The sequence below is a fragment of the Hippoglossus stenolepis genome, chromosome 5 (genome assembly GCF_022539355.2).
Source record: "Hippoglossus stenolepis isolate QCI-W04-F060 chromosome 5, HSTE1.2, whole genome shotgun sequence".
Lineage (NCBI taxonomy): Eukaryota > Metazoa > Chordata > Actinopteri > Pleuronectiformes > Pleuronectidae > Hippoglossus > Hippoglossus stenolepis.
In genome coordinates, this window is record NC_061487.1 from 12,016,995 (window position 1) to 12,033,165 (window position 16,171).

At 39.4% G+C, this 16,171-nt stretch overlaps 1 protein-coding gene across 2 annotated transcripts in view; it reads right to left on the reverse strand.

Annotated features, from left to right (window-relative positions):
* Positions 1–23: 23 nt before the first annotated feature.
* LOC118110019 (cGMP-inhibited 3',5'-cyclic phosphodiesterase A) overlaps positions 24–16,171 on the reverse strand; it is a 79,791-nt gene continuing 63,643 nt past the window's right edge. Inside the window, exons 6-14 of one of the 2 annotated variants that reach the window (XM_035157558.2) lie at positions 15,405–15,553; positions 15,154–15,291; positions 14,283–14,394; positions 13,947–14,060; positions 13,209–13,408; positions 11,988–12,191; positions 10,241–10,402; positions 5,685–5,940; positions 24–5,127 (exon numbers count right to left, since the gene is read on the reverse strand). In XM_035157558.2, the coding sequence (XP_035013449.1) occupies positions 4,814–5,127; positions 5,685–5,940; positions 10,241–10,402; positions 11,988–12,191; positions 13,209–13,408; positions 13,947–14,060; positions 14,283–14,394; positions 15,154–15,291; positions 15,405–15,553 (1,649 nt within the window). In that variant the 3' untranslated portion in view covers positions 24–4,813. Of the gene's footprint in view, positions 5,128–5,684; positions 5,941–10,240; positions 10,403–11,987; positions 12,192–13,208; positions 13,409–13,946; positions 14,061–14,282; positions 14,395–15,153; positions 15,292–15,404; positions 15,557–16,171 lie in introns of both variants that reach the window. The other variant, XM_035157557.2, reaches the window with a different exon arrangement.

Genomic DNA, 16,171 nt, shown 5'->3' on the forward strand with positions numbered 1-16,171 from the left:
TAAAAACAACTCAGACACAGGGATACCACAGAAATTATAGTCTTATAATTCAATGTATTCACATTACAACATCCACATGGTTCAGTTTGTGACAACTTCTAATGATCTTCAAATATATTCACTGTATGATACATAATACCAATATAGGCACTTCCAGTAAGTCTGGCAACATTGCAGCTACAGTATAGTGTCTAAATTACAAAATGGTAAAAATAAATAATGTATATCTAAAAGAGTTTTTGTAGTTTTAAAATTTCTTTACTGTACAGCATATATGTGTATTGTACAAAATGGAGCATCAACCTGCAAGGAGATTAATTACTATTTTACCTTCACAAATACAATGTATTTGGACGTATTCTTCCTCGTGTAAGTATTAGTACATGTGGTAAGTGCAAGGTACTAGTGAGAAGAAAGCAATTCATTATTTAACCATGTGTCAACTATATAAAAATACTTATTTTTGTTTACATAATTGTAAAGCTTGTTTGGTTCCCATGGTTACAATTATGCTACAAGTGTGGAATAAGTATGACAATGAAATAAAACCAATTAAGACATTAAAAACACACTGATCAAAACTGATCTCAGTATTGACTTTAGGCTGATGTGATTGGGGCAGAATGCATGCATCGTTAACAACAACAAAAATATGATGAAGAAGAAATGAACAAAACAAACAGAACCCCATCGCCTTTAAAGATGATGGTTTAAAGAGGTTTCATGGGGAATTTGTTGGTGAAGTTCTGCAAGGTGAGAGGAAGCGCAAGGACAAATGTGCGACCGTGTGTGAATCCAGAGAAGAGAAGATCCAAGAGAAGAACTGAGGCATCGCTTACTGCGTCCCTCATTTCTCAACAGTACAGTTAGTCAAATAACGGGCCATGTCACATTAGAGAGGCCAGTGGAAGAATTCAAATAGACGCAAACACACTCTCCAACTCTCTCTCACACACACACACAAACTGTTTACATTCACAAAGCAGGAGCTGAGAGGGAAACTAGAAATGGAAGCTGCATTATCCCAAAGAATATTACACTCAAAAAAGAATCATGCCTAAAAGAGGACTTTATGTACTTCAATTACATTTCCTCGTAACTTTATCATATAAGTCCAATGTAAAGATCACATTTGATGAAGCGTTTTCCATCATGTTGAGTCAATGTGAATAAATCAAATCATTTTCAGAGTGATTCGATCAAATTCGAGAGTTTAACTCGTGGGATGTTTTTGTTTTCTAATTGTTGGTCACTTCTGCAGAAAATCCCATGGAGTGATACAATCCAGTAGTTCTCAGATAAAATATCACCGCTATCTTTCGTGAAGCTGTAGAAAACATAACCAATGTCTCATTAGGCATGAGGAGCAGGCGATGTACAGAAAACAGCAGGAATGTTGGACACAAGACACAATGGATGACGTGATTTGGGCTTCTATCAATAGAAGCCCAAAAAATAATTAAGCTTGTTCGATTCAGTGGCCTTTGACAATTCTGCTCTGATATCAGGGTTTTGGCTAATGACTCTCTGTCTGATGCCTTTCTAATCAGTGGGTCAACCAATTACCTTCAACTCGTGGGGCCTAAACTGCAGGAGGCTGAGTTCCGCCTCCCCCCCCCTCTGCAGCCAGACACAGACTGTGGTGGAGCGAGGGCAGCAGTAAATGGGTCATAATGGATGTAGCGTGCTATTCACCCCCAGACAGGAACATTAGGTGGTAAGAGGGAATGCTAACGCAGGACACAAGGACATGATGTTCTACACTCGTGTCTTACAATGTTACTTTGATCAAAGGAAAGCTCCATCATATCATATTAAATCGTAAATCGCTGCAAACCCTATGAGACAAATTGTGAATTGTGAATATGGGCTGTACAAATCAAATTTGATTGATTGATGTTTGATATTAAGGGCTCCACTTCTTTTAGTTTAAAGAAATCAGGTTATGATTGAAAGCCCTGTTACAGTATGAGTTACCAACCCATAAAGAGATGTGGCTTGCGTCTCATGAGCCACATGAAGATGTGCATATAGGTCATGAGAAGTGGATAAGATCGGCAGTTCATTACATATTGCCTCGCTGCACATGTATGTGACCGTTAGCTAATTCGACAACTCAGCGTGGAGCATGTTACTAATTACACTCAAACTCTATTCATGGGTCCCTCCTGCACATTTTCTGCTTAAATGTGAATTATTAAATGAAAGTGGGATATTCAGCTGAGACATTCTGTCACACATGTAACTGGTTTACCTCATGGGAAGTATGGGGGGGCTGCTATGTGACTGAGTTTTACAGCTGAAACAGTTTGTCATGCATCAAGTCCCTGATCATTAAGCTGTCATTGTGTCCTGTTATTACGTCAAGTCACATTTACTCTCATCACATGAACATGTCGGTGTTGAAAATGTTTTCATGTCCTTTGGAAAAATTGTAGAAAACAGTTTCTCTTTGCATTGTATTTTTTGATTTCTACAGTTAAATGCCTGGGGGTGACTAAAACTAAGATTCTCACTAGCTGTCTGTAAAATAAGAAAACAATGTCCCAAAGATTTGCATTACACATGTATATAGATAATCTAGGCATTGTGCTACTAATGCGGGGTTTTTTCATCATGAAAAAAATCATAAACCAATATTTCAGGGCCAATGGGGAGCAAAATTAACATGGAGGAAGCATGAGCGACAAAATATTCCAAATGACAAGTTTGACATTTCAAAGTGCAAAATTGAAACAAAAATAACACAAACACCAGTCGTCACTGTTATCTTGGCCATTCCCTCATAACTTTTCTTACACCATAAAAAGGTCAATCATAAGGTAAGCTATAGCTTCAGAGGCTTGTTTTGGCTCCCGTCAATATTTTGAGGACAGATTACCTGATGTTGAAGACTTGCCAACACAGCTTGCTCTTTTACCAACCCTAACTAACCCAACCCCAACAGTTTAACAGTATATCTTCCTCACTGCATGATGCACTCTGGAGTCTCTGTCTGCTCTAAACTCTGAGAGAATGAATATCTCCCTGAGGTGCTGGAAGAGGAGTTCAGGCAGATGAACTACGACTCTGCAAAGAAGATATAAAAGTCAAAGCAGAAGATTTAATATTATTATTACTATTATATTAAAGTAACCTACCGTCCCTGTATGTTTTTAACTTACTGTCCTCGCAAGTGATACTTTCTACAGTTGAGGGTTTCCTGAGGGTAAGAGGTCAGCATCGTTTGCGGGTGTTTACATGATGAGGACCAGTAAGTTTAGAGCATAATACAGCACACTGAGCCGGCAAACTGAGCGGGGCCAACATTTACTGAAAAGACAAAAGAACAATAGTCTACCTGTGGTCTTTTTCAAAGAATTCAAAGATTATAGACTTTTTACCTCCGCCAAGGAGCTTATATTTCCGCCTGTGTTTTTTTGTCTGTTAGTTAGCAGGATTATGGAAACACGTCCACTAAACTTGGTCAAAGGACGCAGTGCAGGTCAGGGAAGGACACACTAAGTTTTGGGGTTAATCCAGATCAGGAGGCTGATTCAGAATTCTTTTTTTCATTTTCTTTAACATTGTGACGTTGGGCGTTTTACAACATTTTCATTGATTTCTCTGAGAATAATTCACGGATCTTGATGAGAACAATCTGGCATATTTAGGAGTGAGTGCAATTTGGTACAGATCCAAATAAAAATCTGGATCTAGAGAAACTAAATGTGGCTTATTAAGGGGACTGTTGGACCTTGGCGGAAGTACACACTCTCTGAGTGTTAAATAGGTTAGGCTCTCTGGCTCCACAGTATATATTTCTTACATGACTACCTGCGTTGTTGTTTTCCCTTTTACTTTCCTCCTAACACTTTGGTACTTTTATTGTATGTTCTGTGTGTCTCCCCTTTTTTGTGTCTTTTGTCTGCACAGATTCATTTCCAGCAACTCAGTGTTGCTTTGTCAGTGCAGCATGTTCAGTGATCGTTATGTTTTCCCTGGGACTGCAGACCAGAGACGGCACAAATAAGAGGTAATCTGCTGACTTCATCTACGTCCTCTGCAGAAGAATTTGTGCACATGAGCGCATCAGTTTAAGCGAAGACCCACTCGCACACATGCAAACACACAGACAGTGTGAGGAGCCTGGAGATCTCCTCCCTAAACTAATATGGCTACACTGAATGATATAAAGTACCTAATTTGGCAACAACTGTAAAACACAAAATGAGTGATGAGTATCTGTGTTTGATGCGACAATGCGGAGGTGAGTGATTCAATTTGGCAGAAGTTGAAAGGAAGAAAGATACACCAATGTTCCTCATTTGATTGACTCCCTTTATGATCCATACATAGAAAAAAAAACATATTATGGCCCATGTGAGACCTCCAAAACTCTTGCTAAAATTGAAACACAACTACAGGTAACTGTGATGTCTATATATAATTGCATTCTGAAAATAATTATTTATAAATTGGCAGCAAATTTCTGCAGTCCTGTGTTACCACAATGGGTTGAGGTCTGTGCAAGCAGTCTTCCTCTTCTCTTGACAGTAGCAAAAGAGTCTGTATCCCAAAGTACACGAAGAATCCCGTATTGCAATATGGAAAGCTCCTTTAAATGTTTTGGATATTCAGATAAAATGTGTAAAGCACAAATTTTTTCCCACCCTGTTTTTCTCTGTATAGGCACACATTTCCAAAACTTCTACAGTGTTGTGTCTAAGTGATGTGCTGGCAAGAACAGGAGTCAGTTGATAGGATAAGAAACAAAGAAATACTTTTTTCACGTCCTTGCCCTGACTGACGCCTTTTTTCCCATGGGCTTTTTTCACTGCGCCTCCTCCTCCTGTAGTTCCTCTGGAGGCTCAGATTCTTCCAGCGGAGACACGGGCCACTCCGCGTCCTCCACTTCCTCCTCAGGATCCTCTCCTTCCAGCAGCTCCTCTCTGCTGCCTGGCTCCTCTTCCTCCTCGTGAATAGCCAGAATAGGCTCAGCTACATTGTTTAAATGGACAGACTCTGCTCCTTGGCCTTGTTTCTGGGTCTCCTCATCAATCACCTTCTTCCACATCTCATGGTTCTCCGTCAGGTGCTGGGTGATCTGACAGAAGACGTTCGTCCTTTTCTTTGTAGCTTCTTTCTCTGTAAACAAAAAAAAAGAACTAAGTTCATTCATCTTAAAATGAATGTACAATAGCAGCTAATTATCAGTGCACTCATATGATAAGTGCATCGAGCTGTTTTATGTCACAGCTGCTTCTCAACTGTTCTTGCTGCTGTTGTTGACTAAAAGCCTCAAGCAGCTTCATAGTCATTCACTTTTGATACTTAGTCATTAGTCATTACTTTAGAGGTCCGTGATTATTCAGCTTTTAACTACTAATAAAAATAGTTCCCTACACACATTTTTTTGTTGATGATTACCATAGAGGCACATTATATTTCTTTATGACATCTATAATAATGCATTATTGTCTAACGTTTTTATGCAAACACATCACTACTACTACTAAAATTACTAATAATGATAATAATAGAACTTTTGTAATCATCAGTTTGTGAATGTCCTGCAGTACTCAATATTATATTGTATAATCAAAAGCACAACATCTATTTGTTTGCTATTTCTATGGCAATAGCAGAGAAATGAATACAGAACCAGGCATTCTACATTTGGAGTTTTGGATCACGGCGCTTACGTGATGCTTCTGAGCTGGTGGATGTGTCTTCTTCTGCAGTATCCTCCTCATCCTCTTCCTCATTCTCCATCTCTGGCTCCTCTGCCTCTGGGTTGGGTTCCACCCATCGTCCAGGTATGAGGCTGGCTGAGTTGTACGAGTTGCACAGCGGTCCCACGATGTGCGTGATGAACGATTCCTGGAGTTTGGCCAACTGTGGTGCTGCTCTGTCCATGAAGGGGCTGACAGGAAGACCCAGACTGGACTCCTCATCTCCCTAAATAAAGCATTAGACACATTAGTGCAAATTAAACACCAGCTGAATGCAGTGACGGCTTGTCAACACTAATCAATGATTGCTTACACCTCGGCTGCCAAGCAGTGGTCTGATGTAACAAAGTAAATTTACTTTGATGTTACTGCACTTAAGTACGGAAGTACGGAAGCGTATTGCATTCACTTGAAAAAAAAAAAAGTTCTGTTTTTCTGAGATAATTATCTCGGAAAAACAGAAAAAAAAATTAATTAGAAAAACAGAACTTATCTCGGAATTTCCGAGATAATTATCTCAGAAAAACAGAACTTTTTTTTTTTTCAAGTGAATGCAATACGCTTCCGTACTTAAGTACATGTATCTTTACTTTACTTCAGTAGATGTATTTTCAGGCACTTTTCACTTTACTCCATATATCAGCTGACATCATTCTACTCCATTTTTACAATGCATTGCATTCCCATTGTTTTCATTTTCGTGACAATCAATAACAAGAGAGGAATTGATCAATTGATCCGATCAGAGCGGGCGAGTAACACGAAACTCCGCCTCCTGCAGGAGCAGCACCACTGGTGAAGAAACATCAAAAATACATTTGCTGAGACTCAGCCATAATTTTGTAGCATAGATAGATAGATAGATGGATAGATGGATAGATGGATAGATAGATAGATAGATAGATAGATAGATAGATAGATAGATAGATAGATAGATAGATAGATAGATAGATAGATAGATAGATAGATAGATAGATAGATAGATAGATAGATAGATAGATAGATAGATAGATAGATAGACAGACAGACACTTTATTCATCCCAGAAGGGAAATTACAGAAAAAAATTGCAGCTCAGTTCGGAAAAGCCTCCAATTGAAGAAACTCTGTTGTTTCACCGAGAGGGGACCGTTGCATTAGGGAATGGGCTACACTCTGTTTTTCTGTTTTAGAAAAGTTCATGTGGTACTTATCCTTATATTTGAGAACATTTGTGTCAATATTTTAGTACTTTTACTTGAGTAAAATATTTGAGTACTCCCTTCACCGCTGCTGCCAAGTGATGGGATGCCACCATTGTTCTGGGTCCCAGCCGAGTGTTAGCTTACCAAACCTCTTTTAACCTTCAACTATTACTTATTTTCTTGCTTTTCCTTTCTTTGTCTTTTATATGTAATTTTAAAATGCTCTTTTTGATTCAAATTAAACTACAGCACTTTGAATTGTAATTTTAATGTATTTCCATGTCTTTATAAAACACTCTGAATTACTTGTGTCTGAATGGCGCTGTATAAATATCTTTGTCTTCCTCAGACTTGATGCTCAGACCGTGCTCCGAGCCCTGACCTACCCGCCCCAGAGATAATAAAAAGGAAGTGCAGAGACTTACAGTAAATGAATTAAACCAAGGTGAAGAACTGCCTGCTACGATAACCCCATTGACATTCACTATAGCATTAATCATAACACAGAATCCACACGGCAAGGTCGGGGAACATTTATTTTACATAAAACCTTGGGAACACTTTGAGATGTCTGTAATTTCCTAATAGCTTCCCAGAAAGAGCCATCACAGAGAACCAATGGAGATGTTCAGAGTCCTTGGAAGGACTGAAGTATTATAACTACTCATTTATTTATTCATAAGTTATCTATTATTGTAGATATTCCAACTCTCTATATGTTCAATTGTATTCACACCTGTAGACAAATGTGCCTTTGTACCTGCTGGGCACTGAATAAATGACTCAGTGCTTTGGCTTCAGCTAGACTTGGAGTTAATCAACTGAGAACACTGTTTCCAATTCCCTGTATTTAGTCTATAATTACAGCCTCCTTTCCAGGAACCTGTGACAGATTTACACTTACATAGCAATTAAAATAAACTGGGCCTGTGTTATTAAGTGTTATTCTAACAAAGGAATGAATTTACTGTTTAGACACACGCTAGTGTTGGAAACGAGTCAAAAGCGTCCGTGTCTGCTGTCTGTGGTGTCCATATGGATGGAAATGAGCAACAGCTATAGCAAGGTTGCTGGTTGCCTTGGTGACTGACCCCAAGTGCCAGTCCCCTACTCTCTATAGTACAATGCCTCTGTTACTTCATTAAGCTGCTAGTGTAAAGCACAGTGAAAGTCCTCAATGAATGGGATTTCAGACAGGTTTCCAATTTGATGGTATTTGCTGACAGGTGAACACAAATGCAGAGGAATAGGTCCAGCTGGCACCATGACTACATCCTGAACAGAGTTCAGAGGCATTACAAGGTTGTGTTTTGCAAATTAATGCTTTACATCAAGTGCTTGTCTGTATTTGCTTTCCATACATGCTGGAACACGCACGCTGGATTGCTTTGCTGCTTTTTTCCAAGGTTGTTGGTCTCTCAAGGCTGTCGGTGTAACCAGAGTCCGCTCCACCTCAATGACAGTTGCCTGGGCACCCTGCTTGCGTCAACACATCTCGCAGCACTAAAACTATTGTTCCTGAAGAGCATTTCTCCGGTGAGGCTCCGGCTATCTGTGTCTCCTCCCATAGACCTCAGTGTCTCGGAACAAGCTGGCTGTGTAGCTGAAGTAAACGGTAAATAAGGGCCTGAGCATTCTGTGCTTCACCCAGAGGCAATTAGCAGAGATTAGCAGCCATTCAGTGCCAAGAGGATGTATTGTGACAAAGGTCACTGAATGTGGAATTAGTTCGAAAGCTTTGCTCAATTCTGTTTGTTACAGCTGCACTGTTTATCTAAAACGAGTCTTAACATAATGTAATTACACTGACAATAAATGCATTTGTTGAAGATATGTAAATACTTAGCCCATTATTATTAGTATTGAGAGGGGGAGGAAGGAAGAACTACAATTACACCTGTGTATGTTGGAGGGATTAAATAAAAAAAGGGGGGTAAATATTAATTAAGGCTGTCAATGCTGTGACTCAATTAAAGGAAAAATTTAATTTGGTTCAGGAAAGAATACAGGGAAGCTATCTCAACTTTACTCGCACACAAGTATCTGGTCTTATTGATATTTCGGCAACATCACTACGTACGACACTTGACACTTTCGCCTCCCTGATAAAGAAGGTAGTAAATCTGAGAGGGTAAGCTCCATGGTGCAATGCAGACATTGTGAAAATTGGACAGAAAGTGGCATTTCACCAATTTTGAATTTTGTGTTAGCTGGGGAGTCTAATAGCCTACAAGTGAGCCCTCCATACTGCCAGAACCTCCTATTATTCATCATTAAAATAGGAAAATAGGAACATCCACAAATTGCTCTTCATCACTGTAGCCAGGCTGAGAGTCATGACTCTAATTGTAATAAACTCTAATAACTATTCATTTAACTGTCACTCTATGTGCTTCTTTAAGAATAATATTGTCACCATCAGCAAAAAAAATCATCTCCTTCTTCCCACAACTGGAAAAAAGGTATAATCCTGAACTGTGGCCTTAGAATCGCCTAAAATTCTGATAAAGTTACCAATCATTTTGACACAGCTTCGTACTTTCGACTTTTCTCTAAACTTTTCTGGTTAGATGTTTCTGCGGCATTTGACAGCAATAATCACAACATTTTATTACTGACATTGAAACATTTGATTGGGATTAAAGGTTAATGTTAATGTTAACAAATGCTCTTGGACACAAAGGTTAGTTATGGAGTTTCACAGGGCTCAGTACTGGGACCAATAAATTTCAGCTTATATATGCTTCCTTTAGCTAATACTATCAGTAAGAACAAATTTAATAAATTAAGAATATTAGATGTCTACGCTGCAGCTGTCATGCCTTCATTTTGTGCCCATAACTAAAGTGGTTGAAATTCTTTCTTGTTTAGTGAACCTAAAAGATTTCATAATAAAATACGTCACAAGTCAGCAGTAAGGTTGACAAGATGTTCAAGTATACATTTTTCAAGGGAACAACACAAGTGGAGATACAGGCGTCTGTTATGAATTATTTAGATAGATGGAATATTATTGTTCATTTATCTATGCATGTGTTAAATTATTCTTGCTATAGCTTTACTGATGTGGGTATGGGAGTAATTGGAAGAAATCATTTTTATTTTATATGAATATGTCAAATAAAATCAAAACGATAAAATTGTTGACTTTGGTTTTGGCTTAAAAAACACTGAAACTCTCACAAAGGAATGATTAACTATTATAGAAATACTCTATTGGATTGTAGTGTATGATCCAGGTGGCAACCAAAATGTGCCGGTTTTCCTCTGCATACAAAAATAACAGAACACTGATATTCAGTTTAGCGAAAGCAGACAAGGTCTTAGTTCATGGTTCACAGACCTGCTCATAGAATTCGTTGACAATGCCCCCTGTCCACTGCAGATGCAGATCCTTGCACTTCAGAGGTCCGTTGATGTCAGCCAGTTTAATACACATCTGGCACACCAGCAACCGGTCATTCTCATTGGACCAATCGATACCTGTAGATGGATCGTCACCCACCTGGAGGACCGACAAATAGACATGTTGACATTGAACATATTCAAACATGTTGTAGATGTTACGTAACTGCGATACAATTGATTATGATTTAAAATGTAGTATTGGGGTAATGGGTTCTAACTTTTAAAGTGATAAGTGATAGTTGATACCGATGATGTCACAGTTGTGCACAGAAAGTGCAGTTTAAGAAAAATAGGGTCTAAGGGTTGGGGTCTTGACAAGCGCTCAAAAAAACTAATGACACTGCACTTCATGGTACTCAACATAGTCTGACGTCAACTGGATGAGAATGTCAAGAAAGTTGAAAGACAGACAGACAGACATATTTTCCAGTCCGGTGGTCCTAGAATTGACTGGACAGCCCTGGTCAAAGATACCAATGATTGTGACACGGTCTCGTACTATGGACTGGTCTCTATACTTGTCTTGTTAGGTCACAACATTATTATTATTACAGATATTGGAACATTTGATTGGCACCGAGTAAGGTTACAGTTTGTTCATGTAAACAATTGATCTTCAGTGGAGGTTACTCATGGAGTTCCACTGGGTTCAGCACTGGGACCCATGTTTTTTATATAATTTACATATGGTTCTGACTCCTAAAGCAACATACTGTGGTGACTTTGTTACAGGTGATGTCACAGTTGTGCACAGCAATGCAGTTCAAACTAAATAAGGGGTTCGGGTCTTACAACAAAAACTTTGACACTGCACTTCCTGGTACCAAATATGATGTCAATGGGATGAGTGGTTGTCAAGAAAACAAAATGAAGGACAGACAGACAGACAGACAGACAGACAGACAGCAGGATCTCTAGAGAGTTCTAGATGCAATGTGATTGAGTCAAAAGCAATGACGACTTAAGATTTCTATACATGTAGCTTCTACCTCTGTTGGAAAGCACATCACTGGAGTTTTTTCTTTGATGAAATGTGCTTTGTTTAAAATTATAGAGGAAACAATCACTAAGCTTCAAATAGATTAGGACCACTCCAAAGATTAATTTATATTTCTAATTATGCCTAATGAGCTTCAGAAGGATAAACACTGATTCTCAGAGTTTTTGTGATTCTAATCTAATAACCATGGAAACTGATGAGATCAAAACTTGATGGGTACTTCACGGAAAGCTAATTTGGTTCCAGGAAGAGCAGAGCAGGACGTCGTATAGTGAGAAACATTACTTTAGCTGCCAAGCCAGCAAGCTCAATGCTAGCTGACAGGCCTTGGCCGTCGAGCACCACGACTGTACTAATAATCACAATGGAAAAACCTGAGACCCTCAAATCCAAAGCCAACTTTCTGTCTGCACTTAAAAAAGTTATTGAAAAGCTACAGGGGGCTTTGTGTGCTGAATATATTGCAAGTGATGCAATGTTATGCACATATAGTCCTGCTCCTTTAGAAAAAATCAAAACAGCTAATCATTAAAATTGGCTAAGTTAAAGGTAAATAAAGAATCATATACATTTTTATAGTAATGATTTTGTTTGATATATCATTTTTAAGGGATTTAATGCATAAACCCTCCAGATATAAAAAATCTTATATTTTCAACATTTGATATAAAAAAAAAACTACCTTGGCATTGAACTCAGCAACGAAGTCAAAGTGCTTCTTCAGATCAGTGGCCAGTATGGCCTCAATCACCAGGAAACGGAAACGCTTGAACGCCACATGGTCCAAGTTGACGAGGAAGTTGTACTCTGGCCTCGACATGAAGAGGTTCCAGGCTGAGGCAGCGTGGTGGTTTTCCAGAACCGATCGATCATTGTAGAGCACTGCCTGTGAACACACGCAAACACTTTACAATAAACCAGCTTAAAAATCGATATACTGTATATGAATCCAACAATCCTGCACAAACCGAGAAAAAGATGTAATGGATGTCAGAGGTTCCCAAACAGCGCACAACCTTCAAAATAAGCTTAGTCTTGTGATCCCCATTTATCTCAAAGGACATTGATTTGAGGGAGTTCACAAACATTCACCTACGTCCACACAATGTTTTCCTGTGGTGCTGTAAATTTACCTGATGCAACTGATGGTGTCACTAATCTGTCGTAATCACCTCAGGGGTCACATGGAGACCACTGAAATCTGAAGGCTGATGATTATTTGCAAGGTTTTATTTTAAAAATATCCAGTATGTTTTGGTTTTTGGAACAATAATGGCTAAAATATCTTATTGAGAATCGTTTTAAATAATATATAATATATATGTCTCTCTGGAAAGCATCTCCTGACCCCCAGGGGTCCAGACCCCTAGTTCGGAAACCACTGAGGTGTGTAAAATGTAAAATGCATTATTGTGAAATGGGCTTCGCTACATAATTAGCACTTTTACAATTGGTACTTAAAGTATAATACTTATACTTTTCATGAAATAAAACATTGAATGCAGAACTGTATTGTAAATAATAATGTCACTATATTGTCATTTTCTAATATAATTTGTTGACGCCCTGTCCCTCCAACTTTTGGAGAAAGGCTAAGATAGTAATGAAATGTGCTGAGACAGAAAATCTTCATCCAATAAACAAGTCCAAACTCATGACATGTCAACATCTGTCACAAGCAGTGAGGCATTACTGTAATTGGTGATTGTTCAATTACACTGTCAAAGGCTGAAGATTCGTTACATTTTTTTTTTTTGCCAGAGTAATATACATAGTGGAGGAAAAATGCCAATCAAATGATAAACTTTTGGATTCCAAAGAATAAAGGCGTGTGACAGTAAGTCCAGAAATGACATTTCACATTCTTGCGTCTAATTCAAAGGCTTATCCAGTGCATGAGTACCTGCGGGGCGCTGGTGGCCACAAGGAACGCGTTGGTCCGCCCTGGGTGGTCGTAGTCGTGCATCGCGGCGGCCACATAAAGGGCCATGAGCTCCAGAGCAGGTATGAGGCCTGACATGCAGCCGTAACCGTCTTCTGACACAGTGTAGGTCTTTGAAACCAGGAAGCCCATGTGACTGTGTGTTATGCCGCTGTCGGAGTCTAGCCACGGGGGAGACAGACAATGTGGGTGAGGAGCAGAATTCACACACAACTGACATACTGTATTTTACATGTACACACACACAGATACACACACACTTGTGCACACGCATTCAAATCCACTTGATGTGGATCAAAGGGATGGCCCTGGTAAGGCATACAAATGAGGTTAAGGGAATATGGGTGAGAGGGAACTCTAATCTGCCTCAATTTCATGCTGTTCTAGACTTCAAATAGAGTTTGGTACGTAAATGCAAGAGCCAAGAGCCCGAGTGAGATAAGACAAAGTGTGTGTCGGATAAGAACACACACTCCTGTAGGTCTGACGCTCTGTCATGACGGAGATGGCTCGCAGTGATGCTGCAGGCACATAGAAAGAAAAATCTAAACACAAAAGTCTGGCCTTATCTAAGAAGGGCTCAATTCTTCTTATATGACATCTTAATCAATATTAACGACTTTTAACACACTTTTCCGGACCTGATGGATTCACATACACGCCAGCACTCGACACCAGGTCACGCACTAGTCCACACACCTGAGTCACTGGCAGAGCCATGGTCGGTGACGAGGCTGGGCAGACCGGGCACAGCCTGCGTGGTGAGGTACCAGACGGCATGGAGCACGTCTGTGGCATGGACCCTGTTGTGATCTGGGTCAGGAGAGAAAACAAGTCTGCTCAGTGGGTGCAACCTTCTCCACCAGGTCGCACTGTTGGGCTACTTATGATCCTTGTGACAACACATCACATGTAACTTAACGCTGTGTGATGTTTCCCTCTTGTGGTTGGTTTCGTTGCTACGGCTGCAAACGAGGATCTCGATAAACTGAGCAAAAATGAAGCAGATAAGAGGAGAGAGGTGTTGAAGCTTACATGGTATGTCTCTGTAACCATTCTCGAGGGCGTGGAAGTAGTTCATGAATTCTTTAACAGGAATCTTGAATGTCTCAAACAGGCCAGTGTCTTCAAAGAGCCTGTAAGAGACCTGAAACACAGAAAATCAAAGTGTCAGAGTCTGCAAACACCAGCAGGCACAAATAAAGAGGTTTCAATAACCTTGAGTATGGTTTTAATACTGTGGATGACATACACAAATCCTTTATTATATATTTGTATACATATTTATGAATTACAATGTATTAGGGCCACTTAAATTCATATTTTTAGAATATAGCTGTAGTGTCATTTTAGAGGGTGAATATCCAAAGATCAGCCTGTGGTCTGCGTTAAATGAGGAATGTGGAGCATCTTGTTAAGTTATACTTAAGTACAAAATAAATGAGTCTATTGGCTCATCAACACCAAATTATCAAAAATATCAAGTTTGCGCAAGAAACTGTCGAACCGCACAGACGTGGAGGAGGAAACGTTTGGTGGCGGACGACTGTGAGGATATCATTGGTTTCATCTGCAACATATTCAAAGGGGTTTCTTAGACTCTGGATCCAGAAGGAGTGGAACTCTGGCGAGGTTCTCTTCTTGCAGCTTATTTTCCGCCTCTTGTTTTTACCTCATTAAGTTACATCTTTGTTGTCGTAATATTGTGACTTTCTCATTTATGACTTTATTCATGTGATATTATGATATTATTCTCAATATTTAATATGACCGTCAATACTCTGTGGTAATGAGTAAAGAAACCTAATGTTACTGAATATAATTATCTCTGCAGTTTGTATGACAGGTCCTAACCCTACAGTCCGTCCCTCTGAGCTCAGTGGTTGATTCTCTCAGGTGCACTTACCTGACTGAGGATCCGTCCACATTTCCCATTGGTCTTCTCCATCAAGCTGAAGATGGGGAAGTTCCAATTGTTTAGCTGACTCATCAGAGGCTCTAGGTCATCCATTACTAACGGCTCTGGAGCCAACATTGGTTGGTCCTGTTCAAGATCACACACGTGGTTAAGATAGAACAAAATGATGTGTGTTACAATAAGAGTGTTTGCTATTCTTTAACAGTTAACAGTCACAGTGTGTCAGAGACTCACTGTACCTCTGGAGGTATTAGTGGGTGGAGGATGACATTCTGGGCAGAGGCTTTTCCTTCCTCTGTGTCCTCTTCTGTATGTGCTACATCGCTGCATTCACTGTGGTTGGCTTCGTGGGTGCTGTCATAGTCTGATGACACAACCACTTGGTCCTCTGCTGGTAAAGGAAAAAAAGAGAGATGTCACAGCGCCGGAGGGAACAAGTCCCTGTAAATCTCCTTAAACTTAAGCACATCAGCAGTTTTTTCTTGTGAATTTACTTCTCTGGTTTATCACTTTCCACTAATCCTGGTTTGCTATAGTTGGTTATTTTCTGCTATTGACAAAATGAAAGTCTCAGAGATGAAAAGGGCTCCTGTTCATTAACACTGGATCAAATTGATGATTGCTACCGCTCTTGGTGGATGTGGATGCTTTTACAGCCTGTGAGTCTCTATCATCAAGGAAACTGGGACATTTGCAAATTTTAGTGTTGGATATTACTGATCGATTGCTGGAAACGTTGTGAATGTGTGAAGAATTTCTTGCCCTATGCCCTATATCTGACTGTGACATTAAAATCTAATGTATACCAGTTACTGACAAAAACACAAAAAATCCAGACAGGCAAAATACATTGGAAATACTTGTATTTTCACTATAACACCCAATACAAAAAATGCATTTGTATATTTGAGGATTTATGCAGCTGTTTACTATAGGAAAGAAAAGGAGATTCTGTTTCTGTACGTTTGTTTGTTTTTAAGGAAGATTACACATGGAAACAACTGAA